Source organism: Metarhizium album (assembly GCF_000804445.1).
Source record: "Metarhizium album ARSEF 1941 chromosome Unknown scaffold_10, whole genome shotgun sequence".
In the NCBI taxonomy this organism is placed as follows: domain Eukaryota; kingdom Fungi; phylum Ascomycota; class Sordariomycetes; order Hypocreales; family Clavicipitaceae; genus Metarhizium; species Metarhizium album.
The window spans coordinates 231325-253533 of NW_024467584.1; the positions used below are offsets into that span (position 1 = coordinate 231325).

At 52.4% G+C, this 22209-nt stretch overlaps 8 protein-coding genes across 8 annotated transcripts; 5 read left to right on the forward strand and 3 right to left on the reverse strand.

Moving 5' to 3' along the window:
- Positions 1-2312: 2312 nt before the first annotated feature.
- MAM_04492 (uncharacterized protein) lies at positions 2313-2820 on the forward strand (the record flags this gene model as incomplete). The annotated part of the gene is made up of 2 exons (XM_040823290.1): positions 2313-2486; positions 2566-2820. 2 exons carry the CDS (start codon positions 2313-2315, stop codon positions 2818-2820), a joined length of 429 nt encoding a protein of 142 aa, XP_040678543.1.
- Positions 2821-3871: 1051 nt separating this feature from the next.
- MAM_04493 (Acyl-CoA N-acyltransferase) lies at positions 3872-4504 on the forward strand (the record flags this gene model as incomplete). The annotated part of the gene is made up of 2 exons (XM_040823291.1): positions 3872-4146; positions 4264-4504. The coding sequence occupies 2 exons, from the start codon at positions 3872-3874 to the stop codon at positions 4502-4504; spliced, it is 516 nt and encodes a 171-aa protein (XP_040678544.1).
- A 1161-nt stretch (positions 4505-5665) lies between these two features.
- On the reverse strand, positions 5666-7198 carry MAM_04494 (uncharacterized protein; the record flags this gene model as incomplete). The annotated part of the gene is made up of 6 exons (XM_040823292.1): positions 5666-6045; positions 6096-6226; positions 6288-6535; positions 6601-6824; positions 6898-6937; positions 7010-7198. The coding sequence occupies 6 exons, from the start codon at positions 7196-7198 to the stop codon at positions 5666-5668; spliced, it is 1212 nt and encodes a 403-aa protein (XP_040678545.1).
- Positions 7199-9742: 2544 nt separating this feature from the next.
- On the reverse strand, positions 9743-11345 carry MAM_04495 (WD repeat containing protein; the record flags this gene model as incomplete). The annotated part of the gene is made up of 2 exons (XM_040823293.1): positions 9743-10761; positions 10820-11345. 2 exons carry the CDS (start codon positions 11343-11345, stop codon positions 9743-9745), a joined length of 1545 nt encoding a protein of 514 aa, XP_040678546.1.
- A 355-nt stretch (positions 11346-11700) lies between these two features.
- On the forward strand, positions 11701-13086 carry MAM_04496 (uncharacterized protein; the record flags this gene model as incomplete). The annotated part of the gene is made up of 1 exon (XM_040823294.1): positions 11701-13086. The coding sequence occupies one exon, from the start codon at positions 11701-11703 to the stop codon at positions 13084-13086; it is 1386 nt and encodes a 461-aa protein (XP_040678547.1).
- Positions 13087-15192: 2106 nt separating this feature from the next.
- On the forward strand, positions 15193-16813 carry MAM_04497 (uncharacterized protein; the record flags this gene model as incomplete). Its single annotated transcript, XM_040823295.1, has 2 exons — positions 15193-16411; positions 16644-16813. 2 exons carry the CDS (start codon positions 15193-15195, stop codon positions 16811-16813), a joined length of 1389 nt encoding a protein of 462 aa, XP_040678548.1.
- Positions 16814-17376: 563 nt separating this feature from the next.
- Positions 17377-18068, reverse strand: MAM_04498 (PLAC8 family protein; the record flags this gene model as incomplete). The annotated part of the gene is made up of 2 exons (XM_040823296.1): positions 17377-17649; positions 17733-18068. The coding sequence occupies 2 exons, from the start codon at positions 18066-18068 to the stop codon at positions 17377-17379; spliced, it is 609 nt and encodes a 202-aa protein (XP_040678549.1).
- A 3207-nt stretch (positions 18069-21275) lies between these two features.
- On the forward strand, positions 21276-22120 carry MAM_04499 (Acyl-CoA N-acyltransferase; the record flags this gene model as incomplete). Its single annotated transcript, XM_040823297.1, has 2 exons — positions 21276-21561; positions 21699-22120. 2 exons carry the CDS (start codon positions 21276-21278, stop codon positions 22118-22120), a joined length of 708 nt encoding a protein of 235 aa, XP_040678550.1.
- Positions 22121-22209: the final 89 nt, after the last annotated feature.

Sequence of the window (22209 nt, forward strand, 5' to 3'; positions counted from 1 at the left end):
GGGACCGATTCGAGGCGTAGATTTGGGCGGTTGCAGAATAATAAGGCAGCCTTGATCAAGATGCAGCCTACAATTGTAGTCCAGAGGTAATGTCGATGGTGTGGCTGATGCTCGCCGCAGGATCCCGGAATGGCGGAGCTGGAAATGCTCGATGGCAAGGCCAGGCAGAGAAGGGAGCAACAGAAGAAGCACGGAGCGAGTGAAATGAAATGCCAAGGCCGTTGGACGGGGACGCAGAGGAAATCGAGAGGCAGCTCCCCGCAAAAGTCAGCCTGAGGCTGGCGGTATGGGAGAGTGTCGAGATAGTTTCTTTGGAGTTTGACGGCAAAGTGGTGACCTGCCACAACCATCAGCTGGCTTATCGTACTTACCTACTCTAGCTCCGGATTTAGTTGTGCTATCAGGCAGGCTTAGTTGACCGGCCTAACATTTGCGTGCACCAATCCAAACTGGATAAAGTGCTCGGCAAGCAGGGGCCTGGAGCAAAAGGGGGCGCTTAATTGTACTTGACCTTGTACAAAATGCATGAGCCTCCTGCTCAAATATACCGAGTACCTGGGCACCCAGGCACTTAAGTACCTACTACCCAGGTACCTACCAAGTAGGTACTTGTTACTTAAGGTACCTACTCTGTACGTAAGTACCTACCTAGGTAGTTGTGCAGGTCCTAGCCTCAGGCACAGCACTCTGTACCAAAATTGTACGCCGGAACTTGGAAGTCAATTTGGCCGTCCCTTCACGGAACTTTGTCGCCATCGACATGTTGCAGCCGACTCTCACAGTGGCTGCATGATGAAGTCAAGGCTTGTTCACGCAACCTGTTCAGGTTTCAAGTTTTCCTTGCACCTATGCCACGGCGTTGCGTTTTCTGTTCCTTCTTTCTTCCTGTTCTGCGGCATCAGATCCGAATTCTTCACCACATCACGATGCGAACACTGAAATTTTTTTTTAGACAATCGAGAAACGCAGTCCAACTTGATCATCAATGGGCTCGGCATTGGGTCACCGTCAAAGCTTAGCGCTTGGCCATGCCGTCCAGGACTCGCCCTGAAAGGCTGATGGCGTCGTCATGGCCACTCACCACTGTCATTGTCGTCGACGTCAAGCTGACTGGGACGTGGAAATGGCCCGTCGCATTCGTCCAATGTCGGTGTGGCCGCACATGATGGTGAGTCGTGACCATGGCCGTGAGGCTGCCCGACCGCATTCTCCTTATGACCGGCTTGGGCAATTCGCATCCGCAACCAACGTCAACCGCCCGCGGCTACGGCTAACTAACTCCACAACAATATATGTGCAGGCGTAGCTTCGCTGATTTCTCCGTCGTCGTTTAGATATTTAGACCTTCCCTTTCATGTAGCCGAATTCACAGTTGGGCCCGACGAGGCTGCCGCGGGCGTCGAGTTATCCGTGGCGATGTTTTCTGGTCCACGAGTCCTCATCACCACACAGAATGCGCTGGCCAGCTGAATCACTGGGACATGTCGCTTCCGAGTATAACTATTTCACCTCGCCCTACGATGTGTGCACACGAAATGCTCGACTTGCCCCATGCTGTTCACCTTGTCAGCAAACGACGAGGTCACCTGCCAAAAATGCTCCACCGCAGGAGGCAACGAAGCAGCCTGGTGCGACCCTGATCCACGCGTCGTTGCTCCCGGGTGCGTTGTCAGAACCTGCATGACCTGGCGCAGGAGTGCATATTCGGCCCTGCACGTACACAAATCAGCCCAAGAAGGCGAAAGTACGCGACGTGAGGCGGCCCATTCACGTCGCCAGAGTATGGGTGTGAGGGAGTCGTCGACTCTTGTCATTCCGCCGGCCGGTCATGCTGCCAGCTCGAGTCCAGTCCGACTAGTTTTGCATGCATTCAACAGGCGCCTTGTGACCGCTGTCTAGCCACGACGGCACGTGCCGTTTCTACAGCCATCACGGTATTCCTGTCCATCCACGGCATCCGTAAGACGACGAACCGTTGGCCACATGGTGTCTGCCAGTCACTCCATCTGACACATGACGCGACCAACCTGCGCAACTTGTAGTTCATAGTCCTGTCCCAGCAGAAAGGTTATCTTTGTCTTCCTTCCCAAACTGTCATCTCACAGAGTCGGCTCCAACTGAGCCATATTGTCAATTGCTTGTCTGAAATTGCACCGCCAAGAACGTCGAGTAAATATTTGTAAGCTCGAACGTACCCAGGTGTCGATCAACAAGACGTGCCGTTAAAAGAAGTCGAGTAACAGGCCACCGAGTTCTGTTGTCACAACTCTGAATGAGCGACTTTGGTCCGGCTTACACGCTGCAGTGATCCCATGCCAATGGACCCCAAGCTCAACACTGCTGCACCTCGTTCGTCTTCGAAACGATGGATCATTCCACTCAGTCTTCGCATTGCCATCATCGTGTGCGGCGTGCTGGTTCTCGCACTCACCGGCCAACCTGCGGCGACCAAAAACGTCGTCCCTATTCTCTTCCTAGGGCCCGCGGTAACCTCTCACCCCCCCCCTTTTACAAACATGCAAACAAGAGCAAATAACAAAAGTTTGTATACGCTGACCGCTTCAGGCCGGTCTGTCAATCCTCTGGTCCGCGACCGACGCCGCCTGCTACTTCTTCCACGCTTCGCACCGCGGCATAACCCCCGGCGCCCGCGTAGGCATGGACCTCATCATCTCACTCGCCTATATTTCTCTCGAGACCGTCAACGGCATCCTGATATCCGGCTGGACGGATGACGAGTACCCCTCAAACACGGCGAATTCAGCCCGCATCCACGCCCTGGTCGAGGCGGCGCTGGCGTTTGGAGGAATGGCCACGTAAGTAGCTTGCCCATGCTACGGGTCAGCAAGGCGTGTTGCTGATCTGCGTAGAACGATGCACATTGGACTTTTTGTCCTTGCGTGTGTGGAAACCCATGCCGAGAATAAGGCGGTCAAGGTGCTGAGGGCGAATGCTCTGGCCCTTGGATACATGTGATGCCGGGAGTTTCTCACAACTGTGACGAGATTGGCAGCTTGTTAAGAATCCATCTCTGACGCGTCGGTTGGAAATGGCGAATGGCGGTGGTACAGGTGTTTCTAATCGAGACCGGCTTCATGGAGCGTTGTTGGATATTCAACCGTTTGTTGATGTGACACTAAACCTCGGCACGAGCAACCGTAGCTACCTTTTCTAGACATGCGGCTTTGTTACTTGATTACACACAGGCCGCCGACGGCAACACTTTGGACGTGAAGCACCCAGTGTTTAGCCAGGCGACATTACGCAGTGGTCCAGGGCTCATGGGAAGGACGTGTTGTGCAAAGTACATGGGGCATCAGATGCGCCTTTACTTCCTTGTAAAATATCCCATGATATTAGGCCATTCCACAGGCGTAGCATCGGGAGTTTGCATCGGTTCCAGTTGAGGGTTTAAGCATTCAGCGGGAAATGATGAAAAAACTAGCAACCTTGACGGGAAGAAGCTACAGCATAAACGACAGCTTGGCATCAAATCTAGTATGCAGAAAGATGTAGAAACGGCGAACACACACCGTTTCAGGACAGATAATCACCAGACCAAGACGACGGGCGAAAACCACGAGAACCTTATCTAGGGCTGCTAATGATCAAGGAAGGCGGTGCGTGGAGGAAAATGTCCAGTAGAAGATGTAAATATGCGAGGAGACACGGACTGCAGGACTCGACATTGATGCCAGTATGTGCTCTCGACCAGACGGACGGCTCGTGAAGCACGCACAGTGACGCTCTCCACACCAGACGCAAATGATCGGCTCCGTCCAACCACGGTGGACCACCACCATGACCATCTTGGAAGTCGGAAGTTGGACCGTACACACGCCGCCCGTCCATGTCAACAACGGCCGCCACCATGTCCGGCCTCTTCCCCGCCTCCCTCATCTCGAAAGAGGTCGCCGCCTCGCTGCCCGAAGGCTTCACCATCCGGCCCCTCGCGAGGCAAGACTACGCAAAGGGCTTCCTCACGTGCCTTCGGGATCTCACCTGGACAGGGGACCAGACCGAGCAAGAATTCAACGAGCGCTACGACGAGATGGACACGGGCGGCAACGGCCCTTACTACTACGTCGTCATCGAGCACGCTGGCCGGATCGTCGGTACCGGAGCCGTCGTCGTCGAAAAGAAGTTGTACGTCCACTGCCCGTCCCTCTCTCCCTCTCCCTCTCCCTCTGCCTCTCCCTCTCCCTCTGCCTCTCCAGCATGGAATAGGGCACGCCCCCCGCCGTGACACTGACTCAGAGGCAGCATCTGGAACCGCGGAAGCGTAGGCCACGTAGAAGAAATCTGCATCGCCAAAGCCCACCAGTCCAAGGGTCTCGGCCTGAAGATGATCAACGCCCTCGACTCCGTTGCCAGGAATGTCGGATGCAACAAGAGTCTTCTCAACTGTAGTGTCGAGAAAAGCGGCTTCTACGTCAAGTGTGGGTATAAATCTTCCGGCATGGAGATGCAGCATCAGTTCAACAACGACCGGCAGGCGACGTAAATGCCGGCACGCAACTTACTTTGCTTGCGCTGAGACAGGAAGAACCGGTTACATTGCATGTCACGTACACGTTGAATCACTCCTTTAAAGGCCCCTTGAATACGAATCTCGTTACTCTTTTCAGCCTTGACAACCCGCCCTCAGTGCATCTTTGAAACGCCGAGTCGTCATCGAATCTGCGGCCATGTTGGTTGCAACGAATCGCGAATAGTCTCTCACGGGCCCCGAAGAGTGATCAATTGCAGTGCTGTCAACATTTGTGTCAAAAGTATCCAAGTGAAATAGACCCATCGGCAACTTTGCACCATTTCGGAGCACATGCCTCCACGCCCAGTCGGACCTGGCGCACGACTCCTCGTGAGCTGCGCGTCTGGATGGATATAAACCATCGTCTTATCAACCCGAGGCGCTTCTACGTCGCTGGAACACACCAACCATCCTTGCTCCTCTCAGCTGTCCGGAGACTGGGTTGCTGCTACGTCGTACTGCCTTGGAACAGTCGACTCTCGCATGGGACTGCGCTCGCATATGGAGTTTCTTTCGAGCCGGAGAAGTGGCCCGACGCAGAGTGTCTGGCCAAACATCCACAGGTAACTTGGTCCAGGCTGCACCTCGCACATAATCACGGGAAGGCGGAAGCCTGGTATATCCCGGCCCCGGGCTCAATGTGCCAGGGACCGAACTTGTCAGTTGAAGGCAACGAGCTTCTGCATCTTGTTGAGGCAGGGCGGGGAACAGAGCCGCAGGATCGTATGCACATGTTTGACGTGCTGTCGCATCGGAGGCTGTACCGAGCCAGACTCTCGGTGAGGAAATGGACCACGTCCGGGCTTGTCGCGAAGTGTGTTTGTTGCAGAGTCTAATGAGGACTTCGAACTTGAGAGGTCAATGTCAAGGGGTGAGCGAGCATGAAGCTCGGATTTGCCATCGTTTTTTGAAGGCAAATCGTCGTTGAAATTTCACGCTCAATTCGCTCTGGCAATTGCCTAAAGGGTCCACGGGAGACCCAATTCTCCACGAAGCTGGCGGGCTCAGTCTACGAGGAGACGCTGATGTGCCGGTGCCTCGACCGTTTTTGTAACCCCGTCGGTGTAGTCTTTTGAACGGCGCCGACACTAGCCTGGCGCAAATGATTTGGCAAGACGCAATTGCTCCTTATCGTCACGAAATTGCTTGATTCTGTCGGCTGATATTTCTTGTCAGGGTAATATCCCTCGACAATGGAGTTGCAATGACATCTTCCGATTCGGTCGACTCCCTTTCAACTTGTCGAGCTTGCGAGTCGGATTCAGGTGCATCATCCGCAAGCTGAGCAAAGGGGCGCTCGTTATTTTCGGGTCCGTCACGGTTGTGAGACTTGGCCGGTGTGACCGAAGCGCCGAGAGTTGTCTCAAAGCCCCAAGACGGGGGTACGTTCGTCTGGTTCGAGCTTCTGCAAGAGTCCTCAGATCCTCGCGCATTGTTCCATGAGAACGGTGACAAGATGAGGGAACCGCTGCATGAGACTTTGTTGATGACTGGCCTGAGGAAAGGCAGACAGGCTGAAATCCTTAGCACCCGCTTGGCCGCTCGGTACCACTGCATGACTTACCGCAAACAATGGCAGTGTTGCCTTCAACAAAGGACCAGACTCCGACCGCGACGAAGTTCCATGTAACATCGGGGTCTTCCAGATCCAGCGACAGGAGATAGTAGAGCCTTATGATGGAAACAAGGGTGACGCTGGGCGCAACATGGTTAGACATGGCCCCGATACAAAGACCGTTCCAGGAGTTGGACTCACAATATCCCAGCCAGAAAGACGCAGCCTAGAGCTGTTTTCTGAACCCGCGGTAGCTGCAGTCTCCAGACATAAGGCGCCGGAAGGACCAACGTCATGAGGTCGGTTACAATGGTCGGGATCGCGTTGGCGTAAAAAAACTTGACAGGATCAACGTCACAGGTGTACTTGCTGGCGCTTATGGGACTGACGGGATTGAAACGGTCCCAAATCGCGTGTGTTGGGAGACATTGCAGGAAGGTAACGAGGAGCTGCAGCAGGATGTCAACACAGGACCGAATTTCGCTGAATTGGACATCAATCCATCCACACGTACTACAGCAGCACCCCAGATGCAAACAATGGATGCGAGGATGAGAATTGGCCATTTGGATGAGTCGCGGACAGAAAAAGACCGCCAGAAAAATGACAAGATGGAAAGCTCGACGAATACCAATGTGAGGGTATAGCATATTTCGGCAACAAATAACCCAAGCGCCCAGGCGTACATGCTATCGCGTTTTGCCGCCCAGACATGCCTTCCGAGCCCGCGACTGACGGCTATCGGTTGGTCAGCGGCGATGCGTGACAATGTTTCACGCTTCACAGGCATGAGCAGTGCGATGAAACGTACCATATGCTGCCATGCCGAGAACATGGCCTAATGACGGTGGCTGCGAACCGGTTAGAACCGAAGCCTTCCACGTCACTGTTCCAACTCACGACCTGCGAGCAGGCGAACGCACCAAAGATGCAATAATAAACCAATCGTCGAGCCACAATCGAACCCCCCTCATGCGTCGTCCAACAATTCGACATGTCACCATGATCAATGCCAAAGCCCATGTCGTTACTGAAATGGCCACGATCAAAGGTCGCTTATCCTGGGACAGATCGATTCCTGAGGGCGGCGGAGACACTGGACCGAGAGCCATGACGGGCGTGGTCTGGCTGTTCAGTATATGCTCATTGCGTTGCCGCAAGGAAAAGGAAGGGTCGGATGAGTGAATAACGAAAGCATCAGGGTTTCGGGGAGCTTAAAGGCTGGTTTTGTGAGTTGAAACGGCTGAGGGCGGCAAGGCAAGGGAATTTTGCAGTTCAGCAGAACTAAAAGACGGGATTTCTAGACCCGCCTCGTCACTGGATCGTATTGAGACAGATGGACGAAGCTGCCGTTAGACATGATCCTGCCTTTGTCTCGCCCATCAAACTGTGATCAAGAGAGCATTTCAACCCAGCCACGACTGTTTTTGGACGTTGTTTCCCTTGCCCATCAGGTCCGGAAGAGGGAGACAATTTTCCCTGTGACCATTCTGATGCCAAGTCGAATGGTCTAGAGCCGAATCCACCGCGACAGCAAGATTCCCCCACTGTCCATCCCGTCGTTCGAGTTCTACAGCGCTCTGTGTACGACCAACGACACCAACTAAGAAACGTCTGCGCGTGCTAAAAGGAAGTAGACGGCCGGAGCGTTGGAGTCATGATATGTTGTTTCGAAATGCCGCGAGACATCCGTAGCTTCTCGGCCGTTTGCTAGAGGCCGTGAGGCCTTTCTTCCGCCGATCTTGCGTCTTTCCCCCTTGCGATGACTTGTCTCATCTGGAGTACAGCAACTGCGACAGCATACCCAACCACGGCATCTGGCTGCGACTGAGCAGCTAGAAATCCCAGGGGAGAGACGGCAACTGAACGCTCACTCATAACCTTTCAGCGCGCACCCAGCCCCATGTATAGACCGACTCCCTCATCGCATGTCTCCAACAAGCCAAGCCGGATTGCCTTTCGGAGTGTCGACGACCAGGTACTGTAGATGCCGATGGAGAGGTATGCCATTGATCTATCGTGAATCCCTCGTTGTGGCTGGCCAAGATGACTTCTCCCTGGCTCACTCGTCTGTTGGTAGGCTTCCCCAATGCGGTGCCGTTCCGGGACCTGAGCCAGGGCGATCGGGAAGCTCGAGCGGGTCAGCATGGCGTGCGGGGTTGGTTTACTGTGCGGTCTTTGTTTTATGGGATGATGATATGATATTTGCCAGATAAACCAGAGTTAAGAGCCGTAGATAGGTTGACGTAGTGAGGAGTGATGTATTTCAGCGCCCTGGTCGTTGTTGTGTTGCTAGGAGCCAGGACAAGTCGCTGGCACTTGCAACCAAGGATCTTGGATTCTTTGACAGGGCTTAAGACGCTACGCAAGGACTCATGGTCACTGAGAGTCATCTTCTCATGGCCTCGGGGAGGCTGGCATGCCCGCGGCGAGAAGCTTGGATCATTAAGAGCCTAGGGGGCGTCCCCGTGTTCTCGTTCAAGAAGCCAGGCGCTGCAATAAGGCTGCCGAGGAACCTGCGATCAAGTTCACGCCCTTCAGAGGGACTCTGAGGAATGCAGAAAAAAGAAAGCATGAGACAGTATGCGGGATGGAAGGGGGTGTGGCTGAGGTCAAAAAACGAGTCGGCGACAACGACGATGCCAGAGAGATTACAACAACCCGGTCAAGTCTTTTTCCTCTTCTCCGATTGTGAGCTCCGGATTTCGCTACTGATGACGGCTACTGGTAAAATGCCATGTAAAACCCGTGTCTGCGGGGACAGAGAAGAATCTTCTGGTGACACCCGTGTGTGGTGATCCCGGCTGGCAATGCGACAAGCTCAATGTTTTGTGTACTAGACAAGGGTCCATCCACCTCATGATTCGGCAGCTTCGAAACCTCAACCGGTCGAAATGAGAAGCAATACATACGAAACCTATATCGACAATGATGCCCAAATTTAGAAAGGTCAGTGGCCTACAATGTTAAATCGTTAAAAGGGGCCATTTGGTGTGTGTTTTAGACTTGCAGACACTTACCCGCGTGCCATCGCGCCCCGAGTCTCAAGCGCTGTTGAACTCGGACGGGGAGCCAAGTAAGATGTTCATGACTCCATGCTGCTGCCGCGCCGTTTCGATGTAGTGTTAATCAAGAAAGACCAAGCGGTTGTTCACGATGGGCTACAATGTGCATGTCAAGCGGACTGGAGTAACATTGACCCGCAACTTGTAACGTAAGCCACTCCGAGTCTACAGCCGACACCGCGTTCAAGCACCAAGATGATGCTGCAAAAACAGACTTCTCCGATTGCTCCACGGGCTTCGGAGCGCAGAGACGTGCATCCTGTTCTTCTTCACATTCCGGAATGTCAATTGATATCTCGCCCAAACGGCTACCCGCTGCGGCAGTTGTCGATGCATATGGCCTCTTATCCAATGGCCCGCGAGCACGTAGAGAATCAAGCCGTGTTTGCCGATGCCATAAACGAGTTGGGGCCAGTGACTCATGGCCTCAGCAGAATGATACTACCGCAAACAGGCCTCGAGGTCTTTAGAGAAAGCGCACGGACAAGTCAACACCGATCCTTTGGAACTGTGACCTCTACCAGACAGCATAAGTGAGAACCTGGGATATAATCATGTTTCATTACTATACCTGACCGGCATTTACTCAAATCACTGCCACAAACACAGCTTCCCGCTGCCATTGCCCGCAGCGACCCAATCCATCGTCGGATGGAAGTGCGCCACTGCGGGCACGGCCGTGATTCCCTCGCCATCTAGTTGCGCCAACTGGCTTCCGTCCGACGCAAATACGTCTACAAACCGATTCATATTTGCAATAACAAACTTTTGTATGCCGTCGTGCGGGCGTCGCTGCCACTGCGGCTTGAGTATCGTAACCCACCGACCCGTCTGGTTGTTATGGGGTATCTTGTGTTTCGGCTCCATTGCTTTGGCGGATATGTCGTGTCCTGGCCTCCAGCTACTTGCGTCGGTAAAGTCGTAAACCTTGACCGTGTCATCGTACGAGGATGTGGCGACGTGTCCTGCGGCACTCCACGACGCGTGCGACACAGACAGCCGTGACTCGTGTTCTCCCAGCAAAGCCGGGTGGCGGAGGTCGCCCTTGCCAGAGATTTTCCTGGTATCCCATATCTTCATCGTTCTATCGAGCGACGCGGTGGCGATGAGATGTGGCTGAAGAGGGTGCAGTGAGAAGCCACCGACTTTTTGTTCCGACAACGTCCAGATCTCTTCGCTTCCCGGGGCGCGAACGTCGTAGCGCCCTACGCCGCCGTCAAGAGTTGAAAAATAGAGGATGTTGGGCTCCGAGTGCGCCATGTCCAGCGCTGAGATGGGCATGTCGGTGTCGATGTCTGAGGGGGCGAAAACCTGGATGGATGTCCCCTTTTCGAGGTCCATTTTACGGATGGACGAGTCATACGATGAGGTGTATACAGTGTTAGCGTCTGCAGGGGAGAAGGAAAACGATGTGATTGTTCTGGAGTGTGTCTTGAAGGCCGATATTTCCGGATCCGTAACCGGATTGTCGTCATCACCAACTTCAGGGGGTGTTTGTGAGCCGTCAAACACGCCCATGTTGCCTTCCTTGTCGCCTGCGAAAACGATGGGTTTGTCCTCGGTCGGGTGCAGTCCAAGGGCGTATACGCGCTGCGGCGTGATTTTGATGTCTGTCACGTTAGGTTGGTATGTACGCACGACTGGTCAGCGCTGATGGTCACAACACACCATTTGGAAGCCAATGTTCATATAGCTTGAGACCGCCCATCCGTTGTCGCAAGTCCTTCAGACTCTTATCCGTCGTCTCTCGAACATCGTCCTCGGTGAATGTCCTCACGCCGGGTTCTGCGCCACGCACAATGCCTTTCAGGCTATCCAGTCCGGCGCTCCATTTCTTGCCCTCGACCACAATGTCGCCCAAGTTCAAGTCATTCACGACACGAAGCTTCTTGGCCTTTGCCACCTCGGCTTGGTTTTCTGCTTGGACTTCTAGCTTGCGCTTCAGCGTCTCATTATCCGCCTCGATACCGGCCAGGCGTGAACTCATGCGCGTGGGACGACTTGGTTCGCGTTTCACTTGGTCTCCGCGGCTTTTGCGCTTGGGCGCCGCAGGCTTCGCTGGTCTAGCTTTATCCGGAATAATCTTCTTTGCCGTGACGGAAATGTCTGTCAGGATGGCGCGGTTGGCGGCGATGTTTTCTAGTCGTTTGCGCTCAAAGGCGCTCATTTCGCCTGGTTCCTTCTTGACTGGCATTTTGGCGGTGGGAGAATTGTAGCGACGGGCGAGAGCAATCGTGGGAAATAGATCCTGTCCCCGGTCAGACTTTGTAGTGTTTCAATCCGGAAACAACGAATTGAAAACCAGCAATTATTCAGAATAGCATCGCGAATTGGTCGCTTTCGAGGCGGCAGTCGCCAATAAACGCGACTCTTGGCGCGTCCACTCAGGCGGTCGCTTTAATGGGCGGCGCGAAGTCACGCGCCGACACCATCCGAGGTTTTATTGTCCCGGGAATTAGCCGGCGGACGCTCTTCTGGACCCATCACACTTCTCATCATGAGCTTGCCATGGACACGAGATGATTGCATCGTGATGGCACTTATTCAGCATGTCGTCAACACTGCTGTCGTTTCTGTACCAAACCAAGACTCTGCAGAGAGCACTGCGCGTGCCACACGTGTCGCAGTTCATCCGTCTTGCTCACGCATATGGAAGGCCCAGGTTCCGGAAACCAGACAACTCTATTCCTTTCGAATGGGACCATGACACACCCTACGAAGAAACGATGAATGCGCCCGGCCAAAAATCCACGATAACCCCGTCTGAAGCAGAGATTTTCAAAGGCATCTTTGATGAAATTGCCCAAGGGAAAATGCCAGCCGCAAAGAGGCGGCCTGCTCCCTCGGACGGCACACAAATCAAGGGCGACAATCCTCAGGAGCCCGAGGCCGGCATGGCGCGATCCATAGTCGAGCAAGCACGTGTCATGGAGTTTCGAGAGAAATTTCTCGGCCGATATCCGCCGTCGTTGAGAAACGCAGCTCAAGTTGCGCTGGGACTGTATGAGCTGGAGCCGAATGGTTCATCAGTACGTCAGATGGTCGAATTGGACGAGGCAGATCAAGCAAAGTGGGAAGAGCGTGCAAGATACGAACGCGCCCGTGTCCAGGAGCGCGAGAGGGTTGATGGCTTGATGGGCACCTGCCAGACGGATGCCGAGCTGTGGGCTGTCATGGAAAAGGAAGTTTTCTCTCTACCGAGAAAGCTGGGAATTTTGCAGCGTAAAACAGTCAAGGCCAAGAATGAAAAGGGAATAAATGGAAGCGGTTCAGCCACGAACAAAAGCGGTGAGGTCACAGAAGCGTCGGACAAGAACCCGGACAGCAGAGGGAAAGAGAAAGAAGAGAAAGCAACTAAAAAAACAGAGCGCAAGGCCAAAGTAGAATCGGTCAAAAACGCAAAGCCCAAGGGTACTGGGAAACCTGCAGGTGCTCCAAAGCCTGCAACGAAACTTGCTGCCGAGGAGGAAAAGCGTATAATGGACGTCCACGGCCCTCTATACCCGCACTTCATCAACACAGCCATGGGCCTGTTCGACACCGCATTCGATCGACCATCCGACTATGCATTCCAGACCCTTCCTCGTGTCAAGGAACTTGGCCTGCCATCCTACGTGCTAGGAGTGTCGACACCGTTCTACACCCGACTCGCGCAAATGCATTGGAATCGATTCGGCGATGCCAACTCTGCGTTGGATGTACTGCAAGAGATGACTGCCGCCGGACTATATGCGGATCAAGAAGCTCAAGATCTATTAGTGACCATTCGCGATCACCTACATGGATGTACATGGGGTGCGCAGGGGCCATTTGTCATGGGCATTATGGAGGCGCCACCGTACGATGGAATGTTGGCACAGCGTTTAGAGGAGATGGAAAGTTATGTGGTGCAGTCGACGAGCTCGACGGATGCGCAGGCCGGGATTGCGGCATAGCGGAATGCCTGTACAATTGGCGCATCAGGGTACATGATGCTGTATTATACATTGTCTCTACATAACTTGACATTGGTCAAATCTCGGATGCCTAGATTCACGACTCTTACAAAGATGGTATTTCTGCTTTCGGACAGAGTTGTGCCTGCCGCCTGCTAGAAACTCGCATGCTTGCGGCGTCATGCGGCTTCAGCCGGGTACGCATGCGATGTAGCCGGTTGGCGAGACTCGTCTCTCTCAGGAACACAGAGTCATACGGCGAGGCGTTTGGCCAGATCACCAACAGTAATAAACCCAGCTCTTCCTGGCCAGTCAAGTTCAATAACAGCCTACGGCTGGGCTTTGTTGATCATACACCATTCAGTGTACCTCAGACTTGCATCCCGGGCAATTATCACTACTGATATTCAAGCTAGCGAGGACAACTCCTCCTAGCGCCTGATCGAATTCTGGCCAGTCGACAAGTTCGGCTCATGGCTTGGAGCATGGGCAAGTCTAAAGGCATCGGCGACCGTGTTGCGAAAGCAATCACATTCCGTCCATAAACCCCTGTATTCAATATGAACCGAGGAAATGTATTCAAAACAACTCACGAGATGAAAGAGGTATCAACTGGAATATTGCGGGAATTGCTACACGGGCATGACACTTTGGCTACACGGGCATGACTCTTACACGGGCATGACTTTTACCACTTCTGATTGGTCGCATTGTCTCTGTTAACGACGCTGGATTCTGCCACCTCAGCCGCAAGTACCTGGGCCATTTTAACCTTGCTTCTGTGTAAATTACTTCATTTCGGCTAAGCTACTACGCAGCAACCCAGTGGTCGCGCAGTCGGGGCGACCCCCTCGAGCTTGCTTTCTTCATTTTCGTAGCTTTTAATAAACCATAATACGGCACCCTATGCTGTAGAGATAGCGACCAATTCTTTCACTACAATCTTGTTCTCTTCTCAAGACGTCAATGTCTTTGCCTCGCACACCTCCTCGCAGGTCGCGGAGCCCTAGTCCCAGTGATCAATCACAAAGAGGAAAGCGACACAAATCCAGTCGGCGACGCAGATCTAGTCCTTCCACAGTTGAAGACCGACCACAATCCGCGAGTAGCTCTGCTACGAGTATCGGTCAGTTCTACGGCCTCGGGGACGAAAATGCACTCGATAACCTGTTCGCCTCTTTCCCGCAAACACTTTCAAGTCTCCCACACCCCCATGGTTCACAGGGCCGCCATGAGCCTGCATGGGGCCTTCGATCTGACTATGAGATATATCTTCAAAATGACTTCTTCCGTGGAAAAAGATGGAGCCAGCGAGTCAGAGCGCTTATACCAGGCCCAGAATTTGATCCATTCGCCTCTGAACCTCCCGAATCACCCCCATCCGCCCAGCATCTCCCAACAAGGACAAGAGCCGAGTTCGAGTCCGCAATGCGCATAGTACGAGAGGTTACCGGCGAAGGTCGAAGGCTAACTGTAGACCTTGCTCGATCATACGAACGTGTACAAGCTTGGCGAGAGAGATGGGGATGGTCACCATTAAGTTTCGAAGCATATGACTCTCCTCCACCGTACTCTCCACCTCGTAGGTCACCCACACAACCTCCTCGAATATCACCGACGCCCGAAAATATTAGTTCCTCGCCTATGCGACAGTCTCTATCTCCCGCCCCGGAGCCAATTCCGAACCCAATAATCCCTGGCGACCCAGCGCCCTCGGCCGAAGTTCTTTTTAAAACAACCAACGCATTTGCAAAGGAGAACGGATTTGGTATTATTCGGCGGAATAAATATTCCTATAAGGGACGGTTGATTAGGTACTCCATTCAATGCGACCGGTTTGGACAATCTCGGGCCTCGGGGGGTTCTGGTCTTCGAACCCGAAGGTCTCGGAAGTGTGATTGCAAATGGATGATAATTGCTGAAGCCCTAGAGGAAGGCAAGTGGCTTCTTCGACAACATAGAGACCCGAAACATCACCAGCATAACCATGAACGGAGTATTACGCCATCTGCGCATGTTTCCCACCGCCGCCTTACTACACCAGTTAAAGCAACCATCGAGTCAGCAAGCCGTCGCGCGGGTATTCGAGCCAGTGATGTAGCTGCTATGGTTGAGGAGCAATTCCCCGATACAACACTCCTGCGGAAGGATATCTATAATGCCCGTTCGTTCATTAACCGAGAGAAGCTAAATGGCTATACACCTACTGCGGCATTGATCAAACTCTTTGATGAGAAGAAGATCCCATACATCGCGAAATGGGCCGATGATGATCCAGATAGACTGCTTGGTCTTGTCTGGACCTTTCCGTACTGTCTACAGATGTGGAAGCGCTTCCCCGAGGTTATTAGCTTTGATAACACATATAACACTAATCGCTTCAAGCTTCCTTTATTCCAGGCTACTGGCCAAACCTGTCTTGGAACTGTGTTCAATGCTGCATTTGGCTTAATAGATAACGAGAGGAGGGAGGGGTTCCAATTCCTTGCAGAGAGTGTTCGCAAGCTCATTACAAAACACTCACTCAGGGAACCAGATGTCATCATCACAGACTTCGACAAGGCTATGAAAGCTGCCGTTAATGATCAGTTTCCAAATGCACAGCAACAGCTTTGTATTCATCATATCCTTTCAAACGTTTTGCTTAAATCGAAGACTAGGTGGACGGGCCAACGTGAGGACAGTACTACTAGCCCTAGCGCTAGTGACAGTGAAGACATTCCCTCACAGGCGGATGGCGGGTTGAGCACTACAGATAAGCATCTGATCGAAGATCGGTCGAGTAGTGATAAGATTCCTCATACTTACCAAGGCGTTGTTTTAATGTGGAAAAAGGTTCTCTATGCCGAGACTGAGGAAGCGTTTGAGCAGGCATGGAGAGATCTTTGTAAAGAGTTCGACGACCAACGAGCGATCTTACAATACCTCTACTCGACTTATATGCCTGTTAGTGCTCAATGGGCACGTTGCTTTATCCGTCGTTATCGTAACTTCGGAATCCGAGTTACGTCCGGCACAGAAGCAAGCAACAATAATATCAAAAGCTATCTATTAAATGGCATGAGCCACCTCTACCGACTCGTCGAGGCAATGCAGGATATGATACATGACCAAGAACGTGCCTTTAAGGATGCCTGTGGACAGGATGATGTCCTGACTGCTCCACAATACCTAGGTTCGATGGGAAACTATCTTGGTGAACTACGAACAACCATGTCATCGAAAGGACTTGGGTTAATCAACAAGCAATACTGTATTGCTCGCAAATTTCTGCCGACGGGGAAGAATCCCTTCCCCGACTCTATTGGACTTTGCGACGACGACTGTACGGTCTCTATTGAGCTGGGAATCCCATGCTATCATAAAGTCTACGCAAAGCTAGATTCTGACACACGTTTCACTAAATGGGAGGTCCACCCACGCTGGCGACTACGGGAATCGGCATCTCAAGATCCATACCGACGAATTCTTGACCCGAAAGTTGCCACTGCACTACGTGGAAGGCCAAAGAATACAGCGCAGGTTATCCCAGAAAGCCTAGCTATTACATCAAGTAGCCGATCTGATAATCAACCAAGTGGGCGACGAGGTCGACCGCCAGGAAGTCTCAATAAGCCAACTCTTGCTAGGAGAGTGCATAAAGCTACTCGAGAAACCATCACACAAACTGGTGGCCAAATTGGCATCTCAGCCCAGCAAGGGCCAGGTAGACCTTCTAAAGTCCTAAATGCTGGGAATACGACAGGCGTGCGGTACAGTGGACGGAGGACGCAACGAAACATTCGCAGGACAAGGAGTCAATGGGAACTGGCTAAGAGTGATGACGAAGATCCAGATTGTATCGTTGTGAGGCAATAAATTAAGTAGACCACATCACGTCTTTTGCCAGTATTTGACAGTTACTGGCTAACAGTACAAGGACGGTAGTTTAATCCGAAATGCAGGCTTGCAAGATAGCAGAAGACCAATCGCGCCCACAACGATAAGTGACACTGCAATTCATGGTGATGTAGGAGCTTGTTAGTGAAGTTGGCTACACCGCCTTTCCGAGGAAGTATCTGTGGGGCCAAGAAAGTATGCGACCAATCAGAAGTGGTAAAAGTCATGCCCGTGTAAGAGTCATGCCCGTGTAGCCAAAGTGTCATGCCCGTGTAGCAATTCCCAATATTGCTGTGCAAAAGAGTACCCGTCCAACTATAATCCTGCACCCAAGACCATCCTGGTATCGTTTTCGAGTTTTCCATCTACACGCCAGGCCCAAAAGCTCCGTATACTCAACTGAGCTTCATTTCAGATGAACCCTTTTGGAGCAGTCTTAGGGACGTACTGCATTTCATCGTTGGACTTGTACTGCTGCTGAAGACTAGAGCTTAGGAGCTGCTGCTCGCGTTGCTCGGCCTCCTTGTCCTGCTGGACCAGGCTGCAGCAGTAGCAGAAGCACGACGTGAGGATGTCCTCGAGGCACGACCCGGTCAAATTGTGCTTCTCGCGCATGTTCATCCGCTGCATGGCCACGGGGACCCAGTGAAGACCGAAGCTTGCGGCGCCGCAGTAAAGCAGGCACTATTTCCAGGGCGTGTTGTTAGTATGCTGCGACTACGCGAGACCTTTCATCCGGCTCGTCCGATTTGGAAACAAGAACTCACAGAAGTGTTGATGGCCCCATATTCATCGAGACTTCCGCTGTTGCGAAGGCGGTGGCGAGTCTTGCCAAAGGCTACGCAGGGCAGGCAGCAGGTGACGAAACAAGTGTCAATGGGGTGGAAGCAGTCGAAGAAGCCAGCGGACCAGGGCTGAGCGGTCTCTGGTGACTTGGATTTGAGAACCTCTCCGGGGCGAGAGAGCACGTCGTTGAAGCGGGATTTCCAGTCGTCAAGGTCGGCTTGGTCGACGAGCCCGTTCTGGCCATGTTGGGATGCAACCGGCGCGGGAGTAGAGGTGGGCTGGGGCGTGACGGGGACTTGTTTCTGAGAGGAAGTCATTTTTCTAAGAAAGGCAAGGGACAGTTGGGAAATGTCACAAAGAGACAAAGGAAGACTTGAAGTGAAAGAGGAGAAGAAGCTTGTGTTGGAACAGCAGGCAATACTACTTATAGTAACGCGAGAGCGGACAATCAGGCTCCTACAAAATGAAAGAGGACCGAAAAAAAAATCAATAGAAACAGAAAAAGGAAAAATGATGCAATTGCGTGTTGAAGACGCTTTTTCTTGTTCCTTCTGTTGAGTCTAGCGACAACGCCAGATTCAGCCTCAGCCGATCTGCTCAAGGGACGCAACCTGTCCGCCATGACAATAACGGGCCAAGGATACGCCTGTTGGCCCTTTGAAAATTGGTGGCAGGATTAATGAGTAGCGAGCGAGCTTTCTTCGCTTTGGACTAGGTACGGTTTTAGCTGGTTGACTCTGAGCTAGGAGGCATCGTGACGTTTTTGACGTGCGTGGTATTTCTATAGACCGAGACAGTGCGTAATGAAAATCTTATGGAATTAAAGGTTTCACCTGCTGTCTTGTAGTCATCTCTGCTGCTGCGACTCGCAGCCTCCGTCTCGGGGAGCGAAGCTACCGCACGTATAATGAGTTCAGAGCCTCAACGCCTCAAAGCAGCCTCGGGTGACTTATAAGCCTCACGGCACCGCATCTTGGATCTCTTGACTCCATTCAGGCCCGCGGTCCTTGCAAACTCAAGTTTAACAAACAAGAACCGGGGTACGGAAAATACAAATTTGAAGCCAAGGGCACAGCACTCAGCCTCGAAGTGACTTGTGGAAAGATGGCAAGCGGCTTGCATGGCGTAGTCTCCGGGGCCCATCGAGGTCCCATCTTCAGAGTCAAGGCAGGAAGAGACAGTGAGTTTGACAAGACAACGAGGCGTACAAGCCGTCCAGTTACTGCGAAAATGAGGCCTCGGCCTGGAAATTAAAGGGCTTTGAAATCCGGGCTTCTGAGCTCAGCCAAATCCGATACAGCTTCCCATCCGTGCCTTCGGCGCGAGTATGGGCCACTCTGTCCATGGCGTCTTTGTCTTTCCGTGTTGGAAGACTGCAAGGTCAAGGATGAGAGACACATCTACAGGGCGTCTTGTATTGACCGGACACCGAAGGCTTTGTTGAGTCGTTAAGCTGCGCGATTTGCAGAATCGTGTTACTCTAATCAGCTTGGAAAACCTACCTGTCAACAGACAATGACGACGGGAGCTTCCTAGTTTGTATACTGTTCATCCTCCTACGACAGTGTGCCCTACGTCAGCAGCCAACCAGTGTCTCGTGGCGTTGCCACAGAAAACTCCACGATTTCAATTTGTCACACCTACATTATCATCAAAGTTGGGCATAGAGGCTATTGATAACCAAATAACATTGAACATGTCCCAGAAAACCAATCGACAGAGCACCTATCCGTGCTCCATATCTCATAACCCGAGTTCCTAGTTCCTCGTCTCGGGATACATATTTGGGTAGTCTTTGGTCCTGAGATCTCATCGCTGGCATGTGCTAACCATAGGTGAAGCTCTCTGTTTGGTTAAGGCCCATTTTCCAGCTCCTGTAACAAATCTGTTGCTGCTGCTGCTTCCTAGTCAACTTCCTCATCTGAGTAGCCGGATCGTTGCGAGTTCGTCCAGGACTTCGATTAGGGCTGGGGTCTTGTACACGAAGTGTGAGTGAGGAGCACCTTGACTTTCCCGAGGTCGTGGCCACTTCATTGCAGATTCTAAATCCCTGGCTGAGGTCCGACGAGAGTAACGATCAGTTGATCGTTCATTGTCGGACTTGTCACTCAGAATCGTTGGCTTCTGTTTAATATCAGGGCTAAAGAAGACGGTCGTCTTTCCCCTGCCTGAGCAAACATCGTGTTTACCAGTCTTCCGTGCATGTGCCATTGCCTTCTCGTAGCATCCTTGGGCAGACTCTCTGTCACTCGGCGATATACGCAACGTGCTGTGAAGTAGTAGTTGTTTGAGGGCATTTGATTCCTTGCGGCACTCATCCTCAAGGCAATGGACAATCCGGTCACACCAAGTTAGATTGCGCTTTGGGGAAGCAATGGCAGCTTCTGCCTGGGAGGGTCGCTCCCTGCACTCCTAGTAGTCTGGGAGGCCAAAGAGAAGTTGGTGTATCACTACGCCTAGCGACCACATATCCACAGCTGGTGAATACACTGTCGCAGCCCTTTCTAAGAAGCCTTCCTGGATTTTTGATGCTGCATAAAGTGGTATGCCGGAAATGGCCTTTTACGATCGCCACGTGCGTGCAAGCTAAGATTCCTGAGAACTACACGAATTCCATGTTAATTCCGCTCGCAGACAAGGACATCATCCGATTTTATGTCTTAGTGGACAATTCTTCGGCCAGATTCATGCAGATACGCTGGAGCTAAAGGCATCTGGCAGAGAATCGACACGCAGGCAGTGGTAGTAATATTGTGAGTTTATCCAGAGAATCTCGCTGGATATATTCGGAGCGTGGTCGTGGATGAGGAAGCAACTCAGCCGAAAAGACGTCTACAATATCATGCTGCCCAACTATCAGGACTCTATGCAGTTATAGATACTCAGGGTGCAGAAAAAACATGGGATAATCTACCGAGCATGTCTGCCCCCCCAACTTGTGTCGGGACGGGAGGACGTGTTAGTTACTGAAGAGTCCCTCAGTGCTAGGGCTGTCCTGGCAGTACCTTTTGTCCGGTATGATTCTGAAGTTATGTCGCGCCCAGGAGCAACAAGTCTCAACCGATCCTGTGGTATTTTGATGATGACATCGCACGTCCTCCTGCACCCGAATACAATGCCTTTTGATGAGTGAAGAGTGCTCGTGGAAAATAGGGAAATAAAGGCCGGCGAGCGATGACAATGAATGCTGCTAGTGCCGAGGATTGATCAGTCCGAGAGTGCCAACGTACCGCAGTTTTTTCGTACGTAGTAAGAACACCATGTTCTGACGTTGGAATGCCTCATGTGCTGGTTTCTCCCTCAGCTCTCACATGGACATGCAGTCGGGGTAAGGGTAAGGGCAAGGGTAAGGGTTACTTAGTTCCTCCTTGGCCCCACCCGTCCGACTTAGATCCTGATCATCCTGGCACCCGATGAAGGTTGAGCTGGCTTCAACTTTCCATCATCAGATCCTGTAGGCATTGTTCCCTCTCCTTTGCTGGACAATACATGGCAGTCAACGCAACTTCTCATACGCCGTCACCATGACCATACGCCAAGCAAAGTACAGCGACCTGCGGGCCATGGCTGAGACCGCAGCCGCCGCCTTCCATCACGACGAGCTCTTTGGCGAGCTAATGCATCCTCGCCGACAAGAGTACCCCCAAGACTTTATTAACTATTTCGAACGACGCTTTCTCAAGAAATGGGGTGACCCAGGCTGTCGCTTTCTCGTCGGACTCGACAAGACAAGTGATAAGGTGATTGCCGTTGCGCAATGGGAGAGGCAAGGCGTCCGGCCAGCATCTTGGAGCAACAGTCTGATCGCAGGTAAGAACAAACACTCACCAGTCCCTAAGCCCGCGTCAGGACATGGATTTGAGGCCGTCAGCTGGAAGGGGCATCTCGGATTTGCGTCGTCGGCGGTGGTTGCTGGGCTTCGGGCTTCACTGAGCTGACCGTCCAAGGCCCATTCATGCAAAGCGCATCTTGGCTTTACCTCAGCGCCTTGGACTTCCTGTGGCCGAATCGGGCAGCGGATCCCGACAAGATCAGGATTCTAGAGGAGACGTATCCGCTGTTCGCGCATCATTGGATCGAATCCAGGCGGCAAAACTGGTTCTTGGACGTCCTGGCTACTCATCCGGACCACCAGGGCCAAGGGCTTGGAAAGAAACTTGTCATGTGGGGGGTCAACAAGGCCATGGAGGAAGGTATTTGTGCGTCGGTTATTAGCTCGTATGGTAACGAGGCATTTTACGGACAGTACGGCTTCATAGAGGTTGGGAGGGCGAATATTGGCCGCCTTGGTGCTTGCGGCATCAAAGGTGGTGCCATCATGTTTTGCGAGGAACATGTGTCGAGACGAGCATGCGTTGGACAAAAGTAAGAGGTACAAACTCCACCAATATGAAGTGCTCGCGATCCAGTGCTCACGATGCTCCATAGGAACGATGCGCTTCCACGCGTGAGGATTGC